The 20,622-nt window shown below is 40.7% G+C and overlaps 4 protein-coding genes across 4 annotated transcripts; 2 read left to right on the top strand and 2 right to left on the bottom strand.

The window, feature by feature from the left end:
• Nucleotides 1-311: 311 nt before the first annotated feature.
• On the top strand, nucleotides 312-1,267 carry LOC133709734 (cyclin-dependent protein kinase inhibitor SMR6-like). The gene has a single exon (XM_062135578.1). It carries the CDS (start codon nucleotides 718-720, stop codon nucleotides 1,069-1,071), a length of 354 nt encoding a protein of 117 aa, XP_061991562.1. The 5' UTR covers nucleotides 312-717; the 3' UTR covers nucleotides 1,072-1,267.
• A 3,013-nt stretch (nucleotides 1,268-4,280) lies between these two features.
• LOC133708875 (F-box protein At1g70590) lies at nucleotides 4,281-7,058 on the top strand. Its single transcript, XM_062134434.1, has 4 exons — nucleotides 4,281-4,903; nucleotides 5,520-5,653; nucleotides 6,073-6,255; nucleotides 6,663-7,058. Exons 1-4 carry the CDS (start codon nucleotides 4,360-4,362, stop codon nucleotides 6,828-6,830), a joined length of 1,029 nt encoding a protein of 342 aa, XP_061990418.1. The 5' UTR covers nucleotides 4,281-4,359; the 3' UTR covers nucleotides 6,831-7,058.
• A 437-nt stretch (nucleotides 7,059-7,495) lies between these two features.
• LOC133708874 (uncharacterized) lies at nucleotides 7,496-10,229 on the bottom strand. Its single transcript, XM_062134433.1, has one exon. The coding sequence runs from the start codon at nucleotides 10,019-10,021 to the stop codon at nucleotides 8,168-8,170; it is 1,854 nt and encodes a 617-aa protein (XP_061990417.1). The 5' UTR covers nucleotides 10,022-10,229; the 3' UTR covers nucleotides 7,496-8,167.
• A 600-nt stretch (nucleotides 10,230-10,829) lies between these two features.
• LOC133708780 (amine oxidase [copper-containing] zeta, peroxisomal-like) lies at nucleotides 10,830-16,468 on the bottom strand. Its single transcript, XM_062134307.1, has 12 exons — nucleotides 15,958-16,468; nucleotides 15,536-15,645; nucleotides 15,114-15,419; nucleotides 14,907-15,019; nucleotides 14,461-14,791; nucleotides 14,128-14,343; nucleotides 13,792-14,028; nucleotides 13,367-13,552; nucleotides 12,783-12,923; nucleotides 11,982-12,250; nucleotides 11,543-11,624; nucleotides 10,830-11,299 (listed from the first exon to the last, which is right to left on the bottom strand). Exons 1-12 carry the CDS (start codon nucleotides 16,154-16,156, stop codon nucleotides 11,177-11,179), a joined length of 2,313 nt encoding a protein of 770 aa, XP_061990291.1. The 5' UTR covers nucleotides 16,157-16,468; the 3' UTR covers nucleotides 10,830-11,176.
• Between the last annotated feature and the right edge of the window lie 4,154 nt (nucleotides 16,469-20,622).

Here is a 20,622-nt window from a genome sequence, read left to right as displayed (position 1 = left end):
TTAAAGAACAACCCCAAGCAACCCCGATAAACAAGAGAACCCCCTCACCCTATAGAAAAGGAAAGTCGGAAAAGGAATAATACTTGAAGACTGTTGATGAACCCCAAACCCCCCTCCCAAAATTTGGCGCCAAAATCCTACCAATGGCTCACTCAACCTCCTCAGCGCGTGAACCTCACGCCTGTTCCACATGGACCCCGCAGTCATGTGACTGTGGGCCAGTGCCTCACCGTCCGCGGACCACGGTCAGCTGTTTCCACGGGCACCCCTTCCCTCCTTCAAGTTCTTCCTCTCCATATTTATTTCACTCCCCTCTTCCCTCCTCCTCTGCTTTGCTTAGGTCACGAGACTTTCCTCGGGTTCTTTCTTTCCCTTCCTTCCTTTCTTTCTTTCTCTGAGATTGAGTGAGCCATTGGTACAAATAATAATGAACAGAACCATCCAGCTCTTTCTTTCTCTTCCCCTTTAATTTTTTTTTTCACCCAAAACTCTGCAACACAAACCAAACCTCCAAAGCCCTCCCTTTTTCCCTCTGTCTCTTTCTCCACCTCTCTTTCCTTCTGCTTTCATTTTTATTCCCCAGCTTCTCTTCCTTCAAAAATTCCCCATCCCTTTACCAAAAGAAAACATCTTTCTGATCCATCCTTTATTTATTCGATTCTCTTATTCTCTGCTATATTAGCGGCTTCACTGATCAGTTTGGAGTCAAACAAAGAGATGGGCTTTTCTGGCGACTTAGGCTTGGATTCCGACCCCCAGAAATGGGTTATAGCCGGAATTCCGTTGCGGGCTCCGTTAAAGCCGATATACACCATTGCCAACCCGGTGGCGGACATCACCGAAGCAAACCACGGCGGCGGTGACGTGGAACAAGAAGAAGAAGAGTGTGGTTCGACGACTCCGACCGCTGCGGAGGCGAGAATTCCTACCAGGCTGACGTGTCCGCCTCCGCCGAGGAAAAGGAAGCCGGCGGCTGCTTCGAAATGTAACTATGGTAGTGTTAGAGAGTTCTTCACCCCTCCCGACTTAGAAAGCGTCTTCATACGCCGCCATGTCGAGAGGGCTAATTGATATTTTCAAAGCTTTAATTTTTAGGCGCACTTTCATCAGTCTGATTTGTTTTTACTTCGTTTTGAAATTTTTTTTTTCTCTCTGTTTCTCAGTATCTTTAGAATGTTGATCTGTACTGGCAAGTTAACTAGGAGGAGAAGAAGATGATTATGTATAGCTAATTATCATGACTAAATAAAATTGCTCATTCCTGCTACTATTGCTTTGCTCTGCTCTGTTTCTTTCACTCTTGCAATTCTCTCTTATTTTTCAAACTGTGATTCATGTCTTCCTTTAAACTGTTCATAGCCATGCGGATTGCCTATGTATGACAAATCCAAGTCAAGAATCTTGGCAAGCATCCAAAAGTTGTCAAGCTCAATAAAGAGGGTAAACAAATCGTTTTCAATTTGGTTAAAATTGCAAGATAAGGTTGCTCTGTTTTACCATGTACTTCCATGACCAAAGACCCACAAGACCGAAAGCCCCACATCAGGTTCATAACCCTTAAACTCTAAAGACCCAGATGACTTTTTGGATCTCAGCCATCATCCAAATTCAGACTTGGAATGAGTTGGGTCTATGAATCAATCAATGTCCCACACGCCATGGAATGACCCCCCACCCACCTCGGACTGTTATCATAGTGGGAAAACCTTCTCTGTAATTGAAGCTCTATCAATTCAAATTGTGGGTGAGGACAAACCACATGTGGATTGAGATTGGAATCCAATGCGAGTTTTGAACGGTCCTCATTTTGCACTTTCATAGCTTCAAGTTTTTATTTTATTTTTTTTCGACTAGAGCTTCAAGTTTTTATTTGCAGACCACCAATAATTGAGAATCCCACTTATCTAGCTAAGTTGATTTTTAAAGTTTGAATCTTTTTGGATTAGAATATGGAATGTTTATGGAAAAGTAAGTGGCGAGGGGTGGTTCACCTAATGCAGAGGGTTCCCCAATTAAACAATGGCTTCTTGGGATCAGTAATTATGTATAGTCTGTCTGTCTCTCTGCAATAACAATAGGGTTGCAACGTCTGGCAGAGACAGCAAATGTTACTTGGTTTGGTTTAATCCATTTTGATTTGGGATTGGATTAGTTTCCTTAATTATTATATAATCAAGTCTTTTGCTAAACCGATTCCATTATTGGAGAGAGACCACATGGAGGGAGCGAAATTGTATGCAAATCCTAGCAGGCTATACATTAAGCTTAGGTTTGGTTTATGTGCTTTGTTTAAGGAATTGGTAAGTGGGGATTATGATAGAATATGCCAAAGGGATCATCAAAACTGGATTTGGTGGTAGTGTTGGAACCACGTTACATTTAACTAGTTTTGGTCAAATAACTTGCCAAATGTTTACTTAACCTAGCCACCAAGTAATACTACTGCACTCGACTAATCACAGTCTTCACATCCTGCAAATTCAATTGCATCCAAGTTTTGGAAAATTCTATAATACATACCCGTATCTCATATACACATTTATAAATGTGAGAACAAATTTGTTGTCAGACTAGTAATGTTGAGTCTTATTTTGTGTAATCTTAGTTCTAATAATGGTAATTACACCACCTACGACCTTATTATAAGTTTTTGAACAAATTTGTTGTCAATGTTGTAATTTTTGTTTAATTATATGTAAATAGTGTAAATGAATATGGTAACTTTGTTCTCAATGTTGTAATTTTAATTCAAATAATTGTAATTTTTGTTCAAATAGATGTAAAATGAGTGTATGATAAACATCAAATATCATAGTTTGTCTCTTAAGTTTTACACTAGATTTTGCTATATATGGTATTTCGGAGTAATGGTATTCTTGATTCAACGGTGAATTTTTCTTTTACGACATGTCATATTTTGAAATGCCATATAAAGTGTAGGATAAACCCTAATCCAAGTTTGTGGGTTCTTAAGTTTTCTGATCTGAGATCAAGTTATGAACAGCTTTTGATCTGTATGCTAGCTGGTGTCTGTCAAAAAATGAATAGAAAGCTCAAAGTGATCTTTTTGTGGGGGCTGCTCAGTTGTGTAAGCAATCTTTTCCTCGAAACTGATAACTTGTAGTGCCGCTTTTGCTCTGTTATGATTGATGCTTAGAACGAACTGAATGGCAGTCAGATCCACCGGGATTAAAATGTGCCATTGAAAACCAAAGAGAGCTTTGTGATTGGCTCGTATGTGGTGAGGGAGGGGCCAGAGTGAATATATAACTGGGATTACTGGTACTTTATAATGATGATGAATTGATGATGATGACATATGCTCTGCCCAAAACTGGCAAAATCTTGTACAGCACAGGGTTTTCTATAATGCTTCGAAATATTTAAATTACGAAATTGAAAGTGGTTCGATAAACTAATTGTGTAGACACCACGCTAACAAATGTTCATATAATGAACTCATCCAACGTTTCTTGAATGGCAAGTCGCAACCACTTCTTTTGGTAGTGGGACTGTGGGACTAGTGGCCGGGTTTGGGCGGCACCGAACCAGACAAAATGCCCAGTCGTAATCGTAATTCTGTAGTTCTCTGCCTGTTAGGCGTGGCGAAGCCTCCACCGGCAAGTTTGACTGGCTCCCATGTTATTCCAAATCTTTGATCATAAATTAGAGAAAGAAATTACTGTTGGCCCATGTAGTATATACCACTATATAGCTTTGCTTACAATGGAGGTTAAGTTAGAGATGAGGGGAGTTGGAAACTCAGATGCCTTAAAAGTTAAAACTATTTTACAAAGCTTCAACACTTTTGAGTTGCTAAACAACATGCTTTGGCCATAAAGTGTGGAGTTGAACGCTCTGCTATGGGTGTTTGTGAGAGATCTGAAATACTATGCTCTTCGGCTGGGGTATCAAACACTAGTTTATAGTTCTTGTCTAATCTTTAAATTTATTGAATGTGTTGTAACTATCTCAATTGCTTAGTATTACACAATTTTCTTCTAAAAAACAATAATGTTCAAATTTTAACCACAATTATCCGCTATGTTAGGGCAGATAGAGCACCGACATGCACTTCCATGATGTTCTCATACCAGAGTGCTTGGGCTTGAGAATGGGCTCCAAGGTTCCCATAATAAAAAACTTCTCACCTAAAGCCCACACACACTTAACCAAATCCGTAACGAACTAAGAGAAGTCTTTCGGCTAATTTCAAAAAGAAAAAAAAAAAAAAAAAACAGAGAAGTCTTTCGGCTTTGTCGGTCCGCAAAATCCGAAAAGCAATAAAAAGTAGTTGCTCACTCTTTTTTCTCTCACAGAGTCGATCTCTCTCTCATTCTCTCGCTCAGATTAAACGGAATGAGCAAGCAGACGACATGGTCAGCTCGATCCGACGGCTCTCGTTTAACGGCCTTTCCCTTGCTCAAAACCAACGGCGGACGAAGCCGCCACCACCACCACAACCACAACCACAAGAGCAGCTTCTGGAAGCACGGCACCCGTACAGTGTCCACGTCATCCTCCCCGCGCTATGATTTCTCGGATCTGCCTCAGGAATTGGTAGCCAAAATCGGGGCCTCTCTCAGCTACCACAGCCTCAAAACGGCGTCGTTGGTCTGCAGGTCGTGGTGCGAGGCCCTCCGGCCGGCCAGGGAGGCCACGAAGTTCTTGACTTGGGGGAAGCAGTTCAAGCACGGCCGCGGCGATTTCAAACCTAACGTCAACAATGCTCTCAAGATGTTCTTGAAGGCTGCCGAGCTTGGGTCCACGAAGGCGATGGTCGATGCCGGACTCATATTCTGGGAGAGAGGCGACAAGGATAAGGCGTTTGGGTTGTACCGGGAAGCTGCCGAGGCCGGTGACCGGAATGCGCAGGGCAATTTGGGGATGTGGTATTTGCAAGGTATCACAACTCCTTCTTAGTTTTGCCTTAGTTGGAAAGTTTGATTTCTTGAGCAATCAGTATGCATTGTAGTGTGATTATCACCTAGAAAACTTAGCTGCTATAGTTTGGATTAAATCGAGCAAGAGCGAGTTGTTGAAAGTTGTTCTGTTGATTCTAATGATTAGGGTAACATCTACAAACACAGTACAGTCAGTACTCAGCGTCAGCAGGGCTAAATTTCTTTCTATTGTTTGGTTTTAAAAAATGCTAGGGAGGAAAAGGGTTTCAGAGTCGTTAAATAGCTAATGCCGGGGCTTCCCCTATCTATGTACATAACTTTGATCAGATTTTAAGTACAGTTTTAGGATTTTCCATCGCCAAAGCCTACAGAAGCACTTTACAGATGGATTCGTTCATGTTTCTGTACAAGTTCTTATTTGGTTTGGGGCACAGTTTTGCTGCAATAGTGAAAAGCAACTTCCTTTTTTTTTTCCCCCTTAATCTGTGTAAGTTATGTTATCAGAACTAGAGTTGGATTTGCTTTCATCAGGATGTTGGTTTTATTGAATGGGGAGTGCTCAACTTCATACTTCAATTTTATACTCTGTGCTTATCAAATTTATTGTCTGTGCAGTTGAACCTCCAAATTCAAAGGAAGCTGTAAAGTGGTTATATCTTGCTTCTTTTCAGGGCCATGTCCGAGCTCAATACCAACTTGCAATTTGTCTGTATCAGGGACGTGGGGCAGATCGTAACATGAAAGAAGCGGTATGTTACTACATCATCCCAATTTTACTCTTGAGTTATCTATGAAATTTTATATTCTTATTTTCTTATATATTTCATTCAAAACTTTGGATTTTATAAAGTCACAAAATGAAGGGTTTATAATTTTAAGTAACATAATTTAGGGGAATTTAGTCCAAATTACAGTATAGGGGATGAGGGATGGCACTCCAGCTAACCCTTAAATTTCTGCGGAACATTATGTTTTGTGTTCTGTAGCTGGTTTTAACTTGTAGTTTTGACAGAAAATATGATTTTCAACTTACCAATACAGTTGCACATTGATTTCCTACAAAAAATCAGCTGTTCGGTATTGAGTAGTATTAGGCACTCTCTGCTCCTCTACTAAAATTATTTCATTTTTCAGAATTATCGTTTGAGAAGTTTCTTTTCATCATCAGGCCAGGTGGTATTTGAGAGCTGCAGAACGTGGTTATGTGCGTGCTATGTATAATGTATCGCTGTGCTACAAGTATGGGGACGGATTAGTGCAGAATCATCGCCAAGCAAGAAAGTGGATGAAGTGGGCAGCTGATCTTGGCCATAGTAAAGCTCAATACGAGCATGGACTCACTCTCTTTTCGGTATGTATCATATTTGCGCTGTTTTTGTAATTTAATCAGAGAATGCATGCAAAAAGATAAATATACATACTTTTCCCCTCGGAAGGGGAAGAAAAGGAGAGAAAGAACAAAAGAATTGGGAGGATAAGATTGGGATAGTATCATCAGGCATGCATGATGATGACAATCATGCACTCTCACTATGCTGATAGTATCGTCTTAAAACCTTCAAGATTCTTTTTCTTAATGCCTTTTTAAAAAAAAAAAAAAAAAAAAGGGGAGCAGGAGTGTAGAGAATTCCCATGTGGCGTATAATGTTATAAATTATTCTCACTTAAAAAGAAAAATAATAATGTTGTTATTATATTAAATATTTTTGTACCGTGGAGTATATGACTGATGAAGGTTTGGATGATAAATCTATTCAGGAGGGTGAAAAGATTACAGCTTTAGTGTACTTGGAACTTGCAACCCGAGCTGGGGAAAGAGCAGCAATACATATCAAGGATGTAATTCGCGAACAGCTTTCACCAACTTCGCGGTATAATGCCATGCTTTTAGTGGAGAATTGGCGTGCTTTACCTTCATCTTCCTGAATTATACTACTTATGGTTTGTTCGTTGTAGTACACATCCCATCAATTCCCCGCCTCTTTGATGTTTTATATTGGATATGGAGAACTATATTCATCTGTATATTTCTTCAATGTTTTCGACTTATATACACTCTTGTACAACTTTAGCCTTGATTGGTGGAGTGATACTGTAGTTGATATGCAGTTTTTAATTTAGCATTAGCTTAGTGCATTGGAACGGCTTTTGAAATGATGCCATATTTTGGGAAGAGTAATTCGTAATGATCTCAGCATATGGTGGCTCGCAGATTTTTATGGAGCGAAATAATCAGTCAATTGGCCGTAAAGTATCCAAATTTCAGTTCCCTGCTAACATCTACGTGCTTACTACTATTGCGATCGGGTTTGTTGTGTTTGGAATTCCTGCTTGAAAAGTAACATAGCTGAGTTTTCTGTTTCTTTACAATACATAAGAAACTTTTCTTCCAAACATCATACATGTGAATATTTGTTCATTTGTTGTATTTTATAATTGGACTGTCAGTAAGTCTGCTTCACTATGTTATTGATATACGAACTATGAGCTACAAGCTTATGCTCTTATCTTGTTCATATTTGGAAACTGCAAGAATGATTTCATTCTTGCAACTTTAGCTGTCAAGATAAAAAAACAAGAACACACGAAAATGTTAAGACAGCAAGTAATCATTTCAATTGTTTAGGTACAGATCTAGGCTTAGCTGATCAAAACGACGCGAAAATGTCAAGACAGCAAGTAATCATTTCAGTTGTTTAGGTACTGATCTAGGCTTAGCTGATCAATACATGCTAATATAAAGCTCCAACAGAGAAACTGAAAAGATAGTTAGGATATATTTAACAGAAATCAGCAACTATATGTACGCCTCTGACTCCAACAGAGAGAAATGGGAAAATTGTAATGCAACTCGTTTCCGGAACAAAAAACCAGTTCTGATGCATGGAACATAACCTTCATGGTTGAGAGGACAGTAGGGATTAAACCTCACTGCAGTGCAGCTCGTCTACAAAAATAAGGGGAATAGAATTTACCGCTCAACACATAGAACCATTCACACAACAATGCTAAAGGGAACAGCTCTGCAAGACTGCAAGAGAAAGCACAAAACTCAAAATGGTGTTATGATCAATGGTGGTCATACCATGGACCAACGCTTTGCCAAACAAACATTACTTTGGTTAAATATTGCATCTCTTTTATAAATCATCTATGTTTCTTCATGCCCTGTTTTCTTCCACATATGTAAAAGTTTCAACCTGATTCTACTACTGCACAGCAGATACTTAGAACAAAAACACTGCTTCCTTGCGACTATGAAGTCAAGGCACATATGTGAACCTTTGAGAATGACCTCCGGAGTGATACAGATTGAGGTGATATATCGCCTTCTGCACCAGCTCTCTTAACTCGGGATGTTGGGAGTTGACAGCACGGTCTGCCCCTTCAAGGGCAGTCAACACCCTAGTTGGTTCCAAAGCATCAGTGTTGTCAGCATGTAATGCAAGGTAGCAAAGGAGAAGCAAACCATGCAACTGTGAATTTTCATTGCCTCTTAGCAGTCTCATTAAAGGAGGAATAGCATTGAACTCGACTATTGTCTTTGAATGCTCAATACGAAGAAAATTCTCTGTGCAAGCAAACTTCCCTAATGCAATTGCTGCCTCTGTTGCCACATCTATATCCTTATTGCCAAGCTGAGTCACTAGTGGCTCGATAACCCAGGTCTCTCTAGCAGGGAATGTCCTAGCCAACGAACCAATTGCTTTTATAGCAGGAATTTGCAATGTAGGGCTATTTACCTCCTTGACCAGCCTTATGAGTTGATCCACAACTGCCTTAGCTGCTGGTGAATTTGTCTTGAAAGCCGCTCGTCTAAGGTCAGCATTTGATTCAGCAGCATCTGTTATCTCCATTATAGTCATCAAACAATTGTATTGCAACTCTCCCTGTTCTTTCTCCACCAATTTGGCCAAACAAAGCAAGCCTTTGGTCTCGGTTATCCTCCTACTATTAGATATACTACCTCTCGCAAGCATCCACAAAGCCTCGGCACAACTAATTTTCATCTGAAGCTTAACAAGAGGCTGCTCATTCTCCCTATCCTTCCTATGGTTATGACCCCCTCGACTACTCCCCTCCGAATATGTATATGAAGAGCTCGAGAACGAATTAGTATAAGTGCGCCGCTGATTGCTATCATAATTACTGCCTAATGAGCTCTTCTCCATCTCCTTATTAATCTTAACCACAGTGTGAATGCTCTGCTTACCTGCCTGAAGCTTCGGATCCTCCAGAAACGACTCGAAGGACAACAATGTCACCAGTGGTCTGATCACATTGGCTCTAGCAAACTCGTCTTGTGCAACACTGTCATGCTGAGCCATCCTCGCCACCAAGCTCGCGGCCCTGGTCTGAACTCTGATCGGCGAGTCTCGCAAAACCTGCACAATAATCGGCACTCCATCCTCATTCACAATAGCCCTGACTTTCTCTTGGTCACTGGCCAGATTATAAAGCGCCGTCGTCGCCGCAATTTGAGCCTCCGGCGAAGACTCCTCCTTTAATAGCTTCAGCAGCGGAAAGAGCCCACCTTCTTCCACAATAATCTTCTTGTTGCGGTCGTTGTCTTGGGCCAGCGAAGCGAGCTCGACCGCGGCCTCGACCCGATCCGGTAACTGGCCCATTTGGATGGTGGCGATGAAGGACCAGACCCACGCGAGAATCGGGTCGTTGCTGGCAATCGGCGGCAGCGAAAGCACGATTCCGTTGCTGGCGGAATCCGGGTCGAATATACTCAACAGCCACTTCATGTCGCCGAGCGAAGAGTCGAGAAAGTTCGAGAGCTTGCGGAAATCGGTGGCGCTGGTGATGGTTACGACACGTCGTAGGGCGCTCTGGCGCTTGCACTTGCGGACGAGGGTTAGGGCTCGCTCGAGATTCTTGCAGACGTCGGCGATTATCCGCCGGATTGGGCGCTCGTAGAGAAACGGCGTCGTTGTGGAGAACCGGACCACGGTGCGGAGCATTTGGGAGAGGCGGTCGACCTGCTTGCCGACCTCGGAGCACTCGGACTTGAACGACTCGGCGTCGTCCACGGCGGACCGCACCCGCTCCGCCAGGAGAATCGGGTACGACATTTGGTCTTCCATTTGCTTCTCCTCCGAAGCAGCCATGGATGAATGAATAAATAGTATGGAAGAGTCAACTGAGTCGACGGCGGCGAGTCAGCGCCGAGTTAAACGGATTTTGGGGCTATTATCCTTCTTTCACAGTAAGCATGTTTTTCTGTTCTCTGCCTATTCTAGTACTCTGAATACTGAGGAGCCCTCCTTTTTTGCTTGGGTTTTGGGAAAAGTCCGATCACTTTCCGAAACGGCGCGTGGGACCACTTACTCTCTCCGTAACCCTTTTTCGCGTTACTTTGTCTTCAAATAACTCTCTTAATCTCTTTTTAAAGAAAAAATAACGGAGTCAGAGTGTTTTACACGCGCGGGATTGGACCCATTTTATACCTTTTCTTATTCTTCAGATTTTCCTTATATTTCTTTCTTAATTATTTCTGGATTTTTTTTTTCTTTTTGTAAAGAAGCTTTTTTTTTTTTTTTTTTTTTTAATCAAATAATTGTTGTACTGATTAGGAATCAAATAATTGTTGTACTGACATTACCCCATTTTGGGTTATGCACGTTCATTAATAAAATCTATTTATAATTTGATCTCAATCTCATAAAGAGGATTCTAAGTGATCTCAATCTTATAATATGTGAGAATTCTAGAAATTATATTTTACTGTGGATTTTCAACACTACTAATTAGAGATTTCAATTCGTCAATGATATTTTTATTCCTTCAAAAACATTCAACGATACAAAGAAAATTACGCAAAAAAAATATTATTAAATTCATAGCAATGCAAATCAGTTTTACTAATGGCCACTATAAAATGTGGGCGGGAAGCCGGAAAATAATACACAGAGCAAATTCTACAACAAGAATATGATTAACTTTCAATATGAAAACCATTTCAGAATTCAGATACTATAGTCAAACCAAATATGAGAAATTTGTAGCGACTTCTTAAAGTCAGGCCCGACCTGCAAGTCGAAGGTATGACTATGAACAGCCTCATAAAGACACTTTGCGTTTTCAAAGGGTTCGACAAAGACACTTTCAGCACATGCATTGTTTCATAACAAAGAAGAGTAGTTCATCTACGAACATGCCTCGTAAATATTCAAAAAGTATTACAGTGACTCATTGACTACAGAAATGGACATTGAATAGAATGGCCAAAAATCTCACTGAATATTCCAATGTGCTTCATACTTTCACAGCTTGGCTATAAGACCATTCTGAATAGGTTTTGCAGCCATCTCATTTTCCTTGAGGTCCATCTCACATGTATTCGGAGGGACGTCCACTGCCGTTGAGCAGTTAAAGAAACCATGTGGCTGCAATGCAAACAATACGATGAAACAAATTGCGCTCATCAAACCTAAACAAATCATGAACTCTCAAACTTGCATTTAAAATTAAAATATAGCATCTGGGAAGCAGAAGATCTTGATCCCATTGAGCAGTTGATTGGAGCATATGTGAAGTGCAAACAGTGTTGATAATTAAAATGAAAAGGCAACACTGTTTAACGACAAGTAAACAATGAGAAAATTGAACAATAGATAAGAATTCCGTACCATGAGCGTAAAACCAATATGTTCCACAGGCATGACCGGCCAGTCTTCCAGTCGAGGAATGTGGGTCACTCCAAATACATACCTGCAATAATTGGACAATGCGATCAGATTTCAATTTAAGTTAAATTATTACCTGCACATACAGTGATCTCAAGGATGGGACTGTGATCCCCTTCTATCACTTTCAGTTAGCTTAAAGAGATGTTTTCCCTAGTACTCAAACGTTGTTTACGCTGCCCATTTAACCTTCCTAATCCTACTTCCTCCAATAAATATTCTCCTTGTGATGTTTTCTCAATTAAACCAAATGTTAGAATTATTGACCCTGCCTAGTAATACTCATCTCGCATACAGGCTATAAGATCTCCTACACGTGTGACTGTGCATGAGGAGCATACATTAGCATCTTATCCTTTTAGAGATGTAGAAGTGCACTCACCAAAGAACAATGTCAGCTTCTTCCAGAGACCGATCTTGCTGAACCCAAGTGGCTAATCCCTCCCCAATACGTGGATTTTGATTAGGAAATTCTCCTCCAGGATACATTTCATCACGTGCATAAGACGTGACCCAAAGATTATGCTTCAAAAAAGCAGCTCTTCTCAGAAACTTTGCCTCAGAACCAGCTAATGGTAAACAATTTGAACCTGGTACCAGCTTGTAACCTGTTAGCTGTCCTGTCCGATTGACATTTCTTGTGTGCCTAACCTATATAAGCAAATAGCGTGTGGCATTAAGCAACTATATGCACTTATAATTGCATAAGAAACAGGGGGCATATTAAGCTCAACTTTCCTGGAGTAATAATAACTTAATTTTAACATAACAGAAATATAAAAAACTTCATAGGAAAATCTATCACAGTAGCAAATAACTCTAAGCAATCCAGACACAAATGTTCAATGAGGAACCAAATAAACTTTTTCCAACACAACCAGCGCTAAACGGAAAAAGGAACATAGCATTAATATGTTCTCTTGTCATGCAAACAATCAATTCTAAAGCAGAGCAATTATGTGAATTCCACAACCTGTGAACCAGGCAAGATAGGATCACTATATCTAATTACAATTCAGAAAACAACCAACTCTTGAAGTTTCAATCAATATATCCTGGAGGATTAGATGTGCTATATATGTTGTTTGAACAGGATCTATATATAGCAATTAATCAAAGTCCTTTGACAAAGCGTCTCATGAATATGAATGTAATAAGAACTTCAACAAGCATTCTGTCTTACAATCCAATGGCGAGCAGATAAAGGATTACAATCACGCATTGCTTGCAATTCTGATTTCAGAAGTTTCTCCTCAGCATAGAATGCATTGTTATGAACATTGTTCTTTCCTGGTTCTTCAACTTTAACATTTACTTCAACCACCTGAAGAAAAAAGAAATAAGAAGAACGAAACTAAGTTAATGGCAATGATCTGGTAGGTCTCTGCATGTTTCAATCTTTTGATAAAGCATAGACAATTAGACATCCATTTCGGTAAAACAGCAAACCTAATAACCAAAAGATCATAAAATACAAAGCTTCAAATTCTAACATTTAAACGGCACATTAGAAAAATATCTCCAGAATTTCAAATGGATTCATATAGGCTCCTAGATTACAAGTGCCAGGGTTAACCTCTAAATCTACATATGTATTAATTAACAAGAGTTCAGAGTGGCAACGAACTCATTGCTATCCATGTTCATATTTCTTGCTAAAAGATTTGAGTGAGGAAATGAACTCGTTGCTATCTTCCGATATAAATTTTGACAGATTCAACCTAGCAAAGTATTACAAAGAAAGAATCCCAAGAACATTTGTATGACCTGATTAAAAGTTTCACCAGGCTTACTATCAACTGCCATGTCCATACGAGCAACAAAAAAGTGTTGATGTACAGGAGCATATAGTCCAGGTGCAATAGTTGTACCATACTTTCGGGTTTCTCCTGGTTGAAGCGCACCTAAGCTTAGAATTCCTGTAAGTCTCACCTCAGCTTCAATTTTCCCATCCTATATAAGAAAATTGGTAAGAATCACTGCTGCTTTAGTTGCTCACTTCAAAAACAATATCACAACATATTAATCAAAGCACACAGATTTTATTACGGCAGAGAAATTCAAATGTTTCCTCAAGATGTTTGTGTACCCCATTACAGTAAAGGCATCTAGAACACCTGATGCAAGTGATTATTTCCAATGATACACAAATTAAATCCATAGTGTAATCAATGCAGATGATAGGGGCTTACCTGATAAAAATGCCAGTAAAATCCGTACTCATAGTTAGCTACTGTACAGATAAAAGACACCGTCAGCCTTCTAGACCGTCGAACTTCTGCTAAACCTGTTCTCCAATCCTGATGCTTCCATAATATTCCATGATCCTCCTCATGCAAGCAAACACAATTCTCAATTGTTTCAACACCCCCAGTGAAATTTGTAAAGTGTGCATCAAAGTACTTGATATAACCTAAACAATCACAACCCTGAAACAGCATATATAATGTCAACAAGTGAAAGATGTAGATATTCACCATATAAACAAATAAAAGGGCGGGAGACAGGCAGGGGGAAAAGTGTCCGACCTTTTTAAGAGAATGTGCATTTTTACCCAGCCCATCTTCCCCAGCATCAAATGCATTTTTCCTGTAGTGGGGATCATTTGGATCTCCATAAGGAACCACCATCTCAACAAAACTTAACCTGTGGGCCACAGGCCTCCGGCCTCGACTACCGTCAATATAAGCAGCAGAGTAGATAACCAAACCTTCCCTCGAAGTAAAGCCAATACGGAAATTCCACTGCCAACCAGAAAGTAAAAATAATAAGAATCGATACGATATGCTGATCTGAGATAATGCAATGGTATAGTTCCAAAAAAAAAAAGTTAAAAAAAAAAAAAGCAAGAAGTCAAGAACCTTCTGCCATTCAACAAAGTGCCCATTAACACGAAAACTTGGCCCTTCAGGCTGAACTATCTTTAGGGGTTTCACATCACTTCGATCAACACCTCCTCGTGTTTCACCAGGAGTATAATTTCTCAAAGGATCAGCAGGAGGCAGGGGAACAAGTTTACGGTCTTCAAACTCCAGAACAACCATATTTTGCATATCAACTAGTACATGGATTCCTTCCACTGGACGAGCATAACCATTTTCCATAGGGCAATCACTCTCAGTTCTACAGAAGATAAGTGGTTTAGCAAGCCTGCGGCTAGGAGCATCAGCCTCACTGTGATATCCTGCGCACCTGTTAAAAAAGAGTCTCAGTCAACAACAGTAGCCAAAGAGCTTAACATGGATCAAACTCATATTTGGGCAACACATTCATTTGAAAGAATATCAATTTAGAAATAGAAACTTACCATGGATCCACCATTACGAGGTCCAAATCTTCAATACCCCTCTTCTTCATTGCATCCCGAAATGGAGGATGGTCCTTTACAACAGCTTCACATTCAGCATATTCCATAGCATCCTGTACTTTCAATATTACAAAATTATTTTTGACAAAATGTATAACGAACAAATAATATTAGGCGAAAACAACTCTCTGGGCAGGCTGTATATACCATGGGAGGCTGAACATCTGGAACAACTTTGGATGAGATGACTTTACCCCTATGGTGACCACCTCGAGTTGCAGCATGAACTTCCGATAGCTCAACAACCCAAACACTCGTCTCATTTGACTTTTTGTTATAAACTACAAGCCTCGCTTGCCTCGGAGGAAGTTTACTAGGAATCATAGGTCCTCCTTTTGTTCTGGGAAGCAATGATGGCTGGAAAGGAGGGAAGAAATACGCATCTGCCAATGCAACAACACGCTTATCTGGTTCTACCAAAGCTACTTCAACAAAGCGCATACTATCCCTCACCTGATCAAAAATGAAATCAATTTCCAACATCGATCCTTCAATGATCCAAACTGAATTCCAAGAACCCGAAAAATAATTTCGGCTAAAACATTATGAATGATAGTACTGTAACAAACCTCAGGGGTTGCTCCAGCTGCCCTGACAGTGGCCACGGCTACCGAGATTTCAGCGGCAGATAAAGGCTCCAAGGGATGGCTGGATTGAGCCCTCAACATGACTGGGAGGCCTATGTAACCAAATAAACAAGATCCACATCAAAACTCTCAGCGATCAAACCACAAAAACTGACACACTTCGCCTACTTCAATCTGCACCATTTTAATCTTAAAAAAATTTACATTCTTTTCTTTTAATTTTCACCAATTGGGAAAAAGTGTTGAATAATTTCCAAAGTAAACTTTTTTTTGCAAAGGAAGTCAAAAGAGCGCAGCAGAAAAATGATGTTAGTGTAACATTTTGGACCCCAGAAAAGACTTTGGAAAAAGTAAACTCATCTCACGATCGCTACCAAACAATAAACAATAGAGCATTTTCTGACCTTTGGCGGCAGCGGTGTTGGCTGAGGTGGTGTCGAGGGGTCGGATGAGGGGCGGCGGGACGGAGGGTCGGGTTGAGATCGGATCCTGGGCCGGATCGGAGGAGGCGGTTCGAAGCTGGAGAATGGGTTTGGAGGATAGAGGTGGAGGTGGAGGGCTCGGGCAACATGGAGGCGTCGCTTTTTCCTGAGTTGGGGCCATTGAGAAGGGTTTGCAAGCTCAGCGTATCCACCACCGTAGTCGTAACTATGAGTGCAGTTAGTTCCCAGTGACATACAGCAATGTCAGCTGACTAACAACTACGTGCTCTTTCCCCTCTCTCTCTCTCTCTCTCGGTTTCCCGGCAAAAGCAAGCGTTGCCGATCGAGGGAGGTCAGAGATGAAGATTGGAGAGAGCTGTGGGGATGGGTTATGGGAGTTTATATATGGGTTTCGGTTGAAACTAGAAAGAAAGAAAGAAAGAAAGGGAAGAGAGGCAGAGAGAGAGAGAGAGAGAGAGAGAGGGGACAGAGGGAGGTATGGAGTGGAGCGATAGGAGCTCCCACTTGTAAGAGACGTCGTTCTGCTGATCTCTCTCACGGTGTGGGGTCTTTGTCTTAAGACGTCAACACCTTCTACGAGTGACGCCACGTTTTGTCGAACCAAAAATAAGTAACGAGATGTTCATGTTTCCGTTACAAAGGCACCGACGGTTACTTATATTTTAGTAGGAGTAATGGACTGTTGAACAAAATCAAGCACCGTATGTTTTAATTATAGAAAATTACATACAAGTAACAGACCAAAGATTGAAAAATAGAAAACTCACCTTGTATAAGATTTAAACAAATAAGGACATGGAGCTCACGTGCAAAACAAATAAAGTAGGCCTGCTTCTGAATTTTTATGAAAAATTACCAAAATGTTCAGTTTTTTCAAAAATTTACATTAATGCCATTGAGGATCAGTTAACCCCAAATACATTATCGTCCCGAACACAGATTTCATCGCTGCTACTATAAAGTATAACCCAAAAAATTTTGGGATCTACGAAAGCATTGGCGATGTCATTGAGCAATGGACTACCCAGGTCTATTGCCCGATCATTCTTCCGGTCAGTCATCTTCCTCAGCTTACTACTCTCTGAGACTCGGGTTTTGCCGTAAAGCTTTGGTACTAAACATCTTCAATGACGGAGATGTAGGCCTACAGAGATGGATGATTATGAGGCGGGTCTGAGACGGATGACGAGATGGGTTTGGGAAGGGAAAGAGGAGGCAGTGAGGTTGGGGGAGAGTTTGAGGCCGTCGGAGATAGAGTACAGGTTAACAAAGAGGAGGTCCATGGAGTCTGGTGGGTTACTGAGCTTTCATCGAGAGAGAGAGAGAGAGAGAGTGAAGATGATAAGGAAACTCACCATCCCTACTCTTGACTCATATTAATTATGCAGCCCAAATGTTAATTAAACGATAAGATCTTTCTTCAACCATTTACTTGGGAGCTGTGCTCTTTTTTTTATATTTTTTTGGTTACGGGAGGGTCTAAAAAGACTTGGGAGCTATGCTCTGTCACAGCAGCTTTGAGGCATTATTATTGAGTCATTTCTCTTATCTTACGTCTTAATAGTTCTCGAAACTAAATATTTTCAATGTTATCTTAGTACAAGATAATTATTATTGAGCCATTTCTATTAGCTTAACAGTTTGATGTTGCAAATACTTGGAAAACTTGGTTCTGATGCCACTTTTATTGTTTTTTATTTTTTATTTTTTATTTTTATAATTCAAGATGAAACCTTTATTCACTTATGTCAAAGGCAATAATAGCAGTGCACAAATGCTACTGCCCCCAATTATTACATATTGTATTCCTTAAAAAGTTAGCAGGATTGAACGACTGCAGTAGCAAGGATTGAACGACTGCAGTAGCAGAACAGGAGTACAAGTGCAGTAGTAGAACTGGACGAGTATGAGTGCAGCGAGTGCAGTAGCAGGATTGGACGAGTGCAGTAGCAGGATTAGGCGATGACGAGTGCAGTAGCAGAACACGAGTACAAGTGCAGTAGTAGAACTGGACGAGTATGAGTGCAGCGAGTGCAGTAGCAGGATTGGACGAGTGCAGTAGCAGGATTAGGCGATGACGAGTGCAGTAGCAGAACACGAGTACAAGTGCAGTAGTAGAACTGGACGAGTATGAGTGCAGCGAGTACAGTAGCAGGATTGAACGAGTGCAGTAGCAGGACTAGGCGATGACGAGTGCAGTAGCAGAACACGAGTACAAGTGAAGTAGTAGAACTGGACGAGTATGAGTGCAGCGAGTACAGTAGCAGGATTGAACGAGTGCAGTAGCAGAACACGAGTACAAGTGCAGTAGTAGAACTGGACGAGTATGAGTGCAGCGAGTACAGTAGCAGGATTGAACGAGTGCAGTAGCAGGACTAGGCGATGACGAGTGCAGTAGCAGAACACGAGTACAAGTGAAGTAGTAGAACTGGACGAGTATGAGTGCAGCGAGTACAGTAGCAGGATTGAACGAGTGCAGTAGCAGGATTAGACGATGACGAGTGCAGTAGCAGAACACGAGTACAAGTGCAGTAGTAGAACTGGACGAGTATGAGTGCAGCGAGTACAGTAGCAGGATTGAACGAGTGCAGTAGCAGGACTAGGCGATGACGAGTGCAGTAGCAGAACACGAGTACAAGTGAAGTAGTAGAACTGGACGAGTATGAGTGCAGCGAGTACAGTAGCAGGATTGAACGAGTGCAGTAGCAGGATTAGACGATGACGAGTGCAGTAGCAGAACACGAGTAGCAGAACTGGACACGAGTACAAGTGTAGTAGCAGAACTGGACGAGTATGAGTGCAGTAGCAGGATTGGACGAGTGCAGTAGCAGGATTAGGCAATGACGAGTGCAGTAGCAGAACATGAGTAGCAGAACTGGACACAAGTACAAGTGCAGTAGCAGAACTTGACGAGTATGAGTGCAGTAGCAGGATTGGACGAGTGCAATAGTAGGATTAGGCGATGAGATGAGAGTAGTAGGAGAGTGAGGTATGAGATTCTTTCTCTTAGCAACGTGTAAAAGAAAGATTTTTTTTTTTTTTTTTTTACTTTTGAGAAGTAACATAAATAGATTATTCTCATAAAAAAAAAGTAATATAAATAGATTATTCTCAGGAAAAAAAAAGTAACATAAAGGGATTATTCTCAGAAAAAGAAAAAAAGTAATATAAAGGGATTAGAAGTCAAAATGAGTAGTTAAGGGGAAAAAAAAGTAACATAAACGGATTATTCTCAGGAAAAAAAAAGTAACATAAAAAGGATTATTCTCAGAAAAAAAAAGTAATATAAAGGGATTAGAAGTCAAAAGGAGTAGTTAATGGTTAAAAAGTAAATTAACTCATGACATGTGGCAAGTGGAGAGTAGATTGTCCTTATTTGTAAAACTTAATCCTTATAAAGGGATTACAAGTCAAAATAAGTAGTTAAGGGTAAAAAAGTAAATTAATTCATGACATGTGGCAAGTGGAGAGCCTATTGTCCTTAAGTGTAAACTTTTGTCATTAAATGTTCAAAACCAAATGTTGTGGAGTTTTTTGTGTTTTGAAATCATATCAAGGGGGTATATGTAGTTTGCTCTTTTAATTATTACAAAAAAAAAAAACTGATTATAAATATCAAAAATAAAGATTACTTATTTACTAAATCGACTAAAACGAATATCAAGGACAATTTTTAGTTTCTTATTTTTTTTTTTTTGAAAGAATTACAAGCCATAAAAACATACCAGAGTCTAACAAAACTTACATAAGAAAACCCGAGACATGATCTAAGCCACTCTAAACTCATTAAGATCCAAGACGCTCGCTGAACAGCAAGCTTAAGCTAAGCAAGAGTAGTCTCGCTCTCTAAGGGAGAAATATTCATCTAGTCTAATCTGTCAGTCACTCAATTGTGGTACAAATATCAATTAGAAACGTCTTAGAAAAGCCTATAGAAATTACCCCTCCTTCAAAAGGCTTGAGTCCAGAATGTCTAAAAGCTTGGAGGACTTAAAAAAGCGCGAGTCCCTCCCCCATAGGGTTGGAACCAGCACCTTCTTCAGTCTCCTCAGTAGCCAACAACCTCGGCATCAGGTTGCTCCTCGGGCTCTCGTTGGGGATCTGCAGTAAATAGCCCCCATTTTCAGATATGAGCCAAAAAAGCCCAATTGCTACCTTCGGCCCAATCACATGTGGCCCAGAAAACAGTCAAATCAAACCGGTAATCAACCCTAGTTGGGTTTCCGCCGAATTTTCAGGGACTGCTTCCTGTCCAGCTTTCGCCGCCCTGACTTTCAGACGACCAATCTCAGCCACCAGCCCAATCACCGCCGGCACCAGCCCAAGTGCTACAGAGACCCATCGCGGTGCCTCCACGAAGCACGCCGAACCAAGCAAACCATGCCGGCCCAATCCGGCACCACTGAAGGAAACGAAACACGCCGCCACGCCGACGCAGAGCCCAATCGCCTCCAGAACTGCAGGCATCGACCCCAACGTCACGGCTTATTGATTACAAACAAGAAAGTAAAAAAAGTGCATTTGGTGAACGAATTTTAGCTGGTTGGATCGACTAACGAGATATTGATAATTCAGATGATGGTGGTACTGGTTGTGGCAATGTGGGCATGTGGCAGTCAATTGAGT

This window comes from Rosa rugosa, chromosome 5 (assembly GCF_958449725.1).
Source record: "Rosa rugosa chromosome 5, drRosRugo1.1, whole genome shotgun sequence".
Lineage (NCBI taxonomy): Eukaryota > Viridiplantae > Streptophyta > Magnoliopsida > Rosales > Rosaceae > Rosa > Rosa rugosa.
This window is presented reverse-complemented; position numbering and strand designations above follow the sequence as displayed.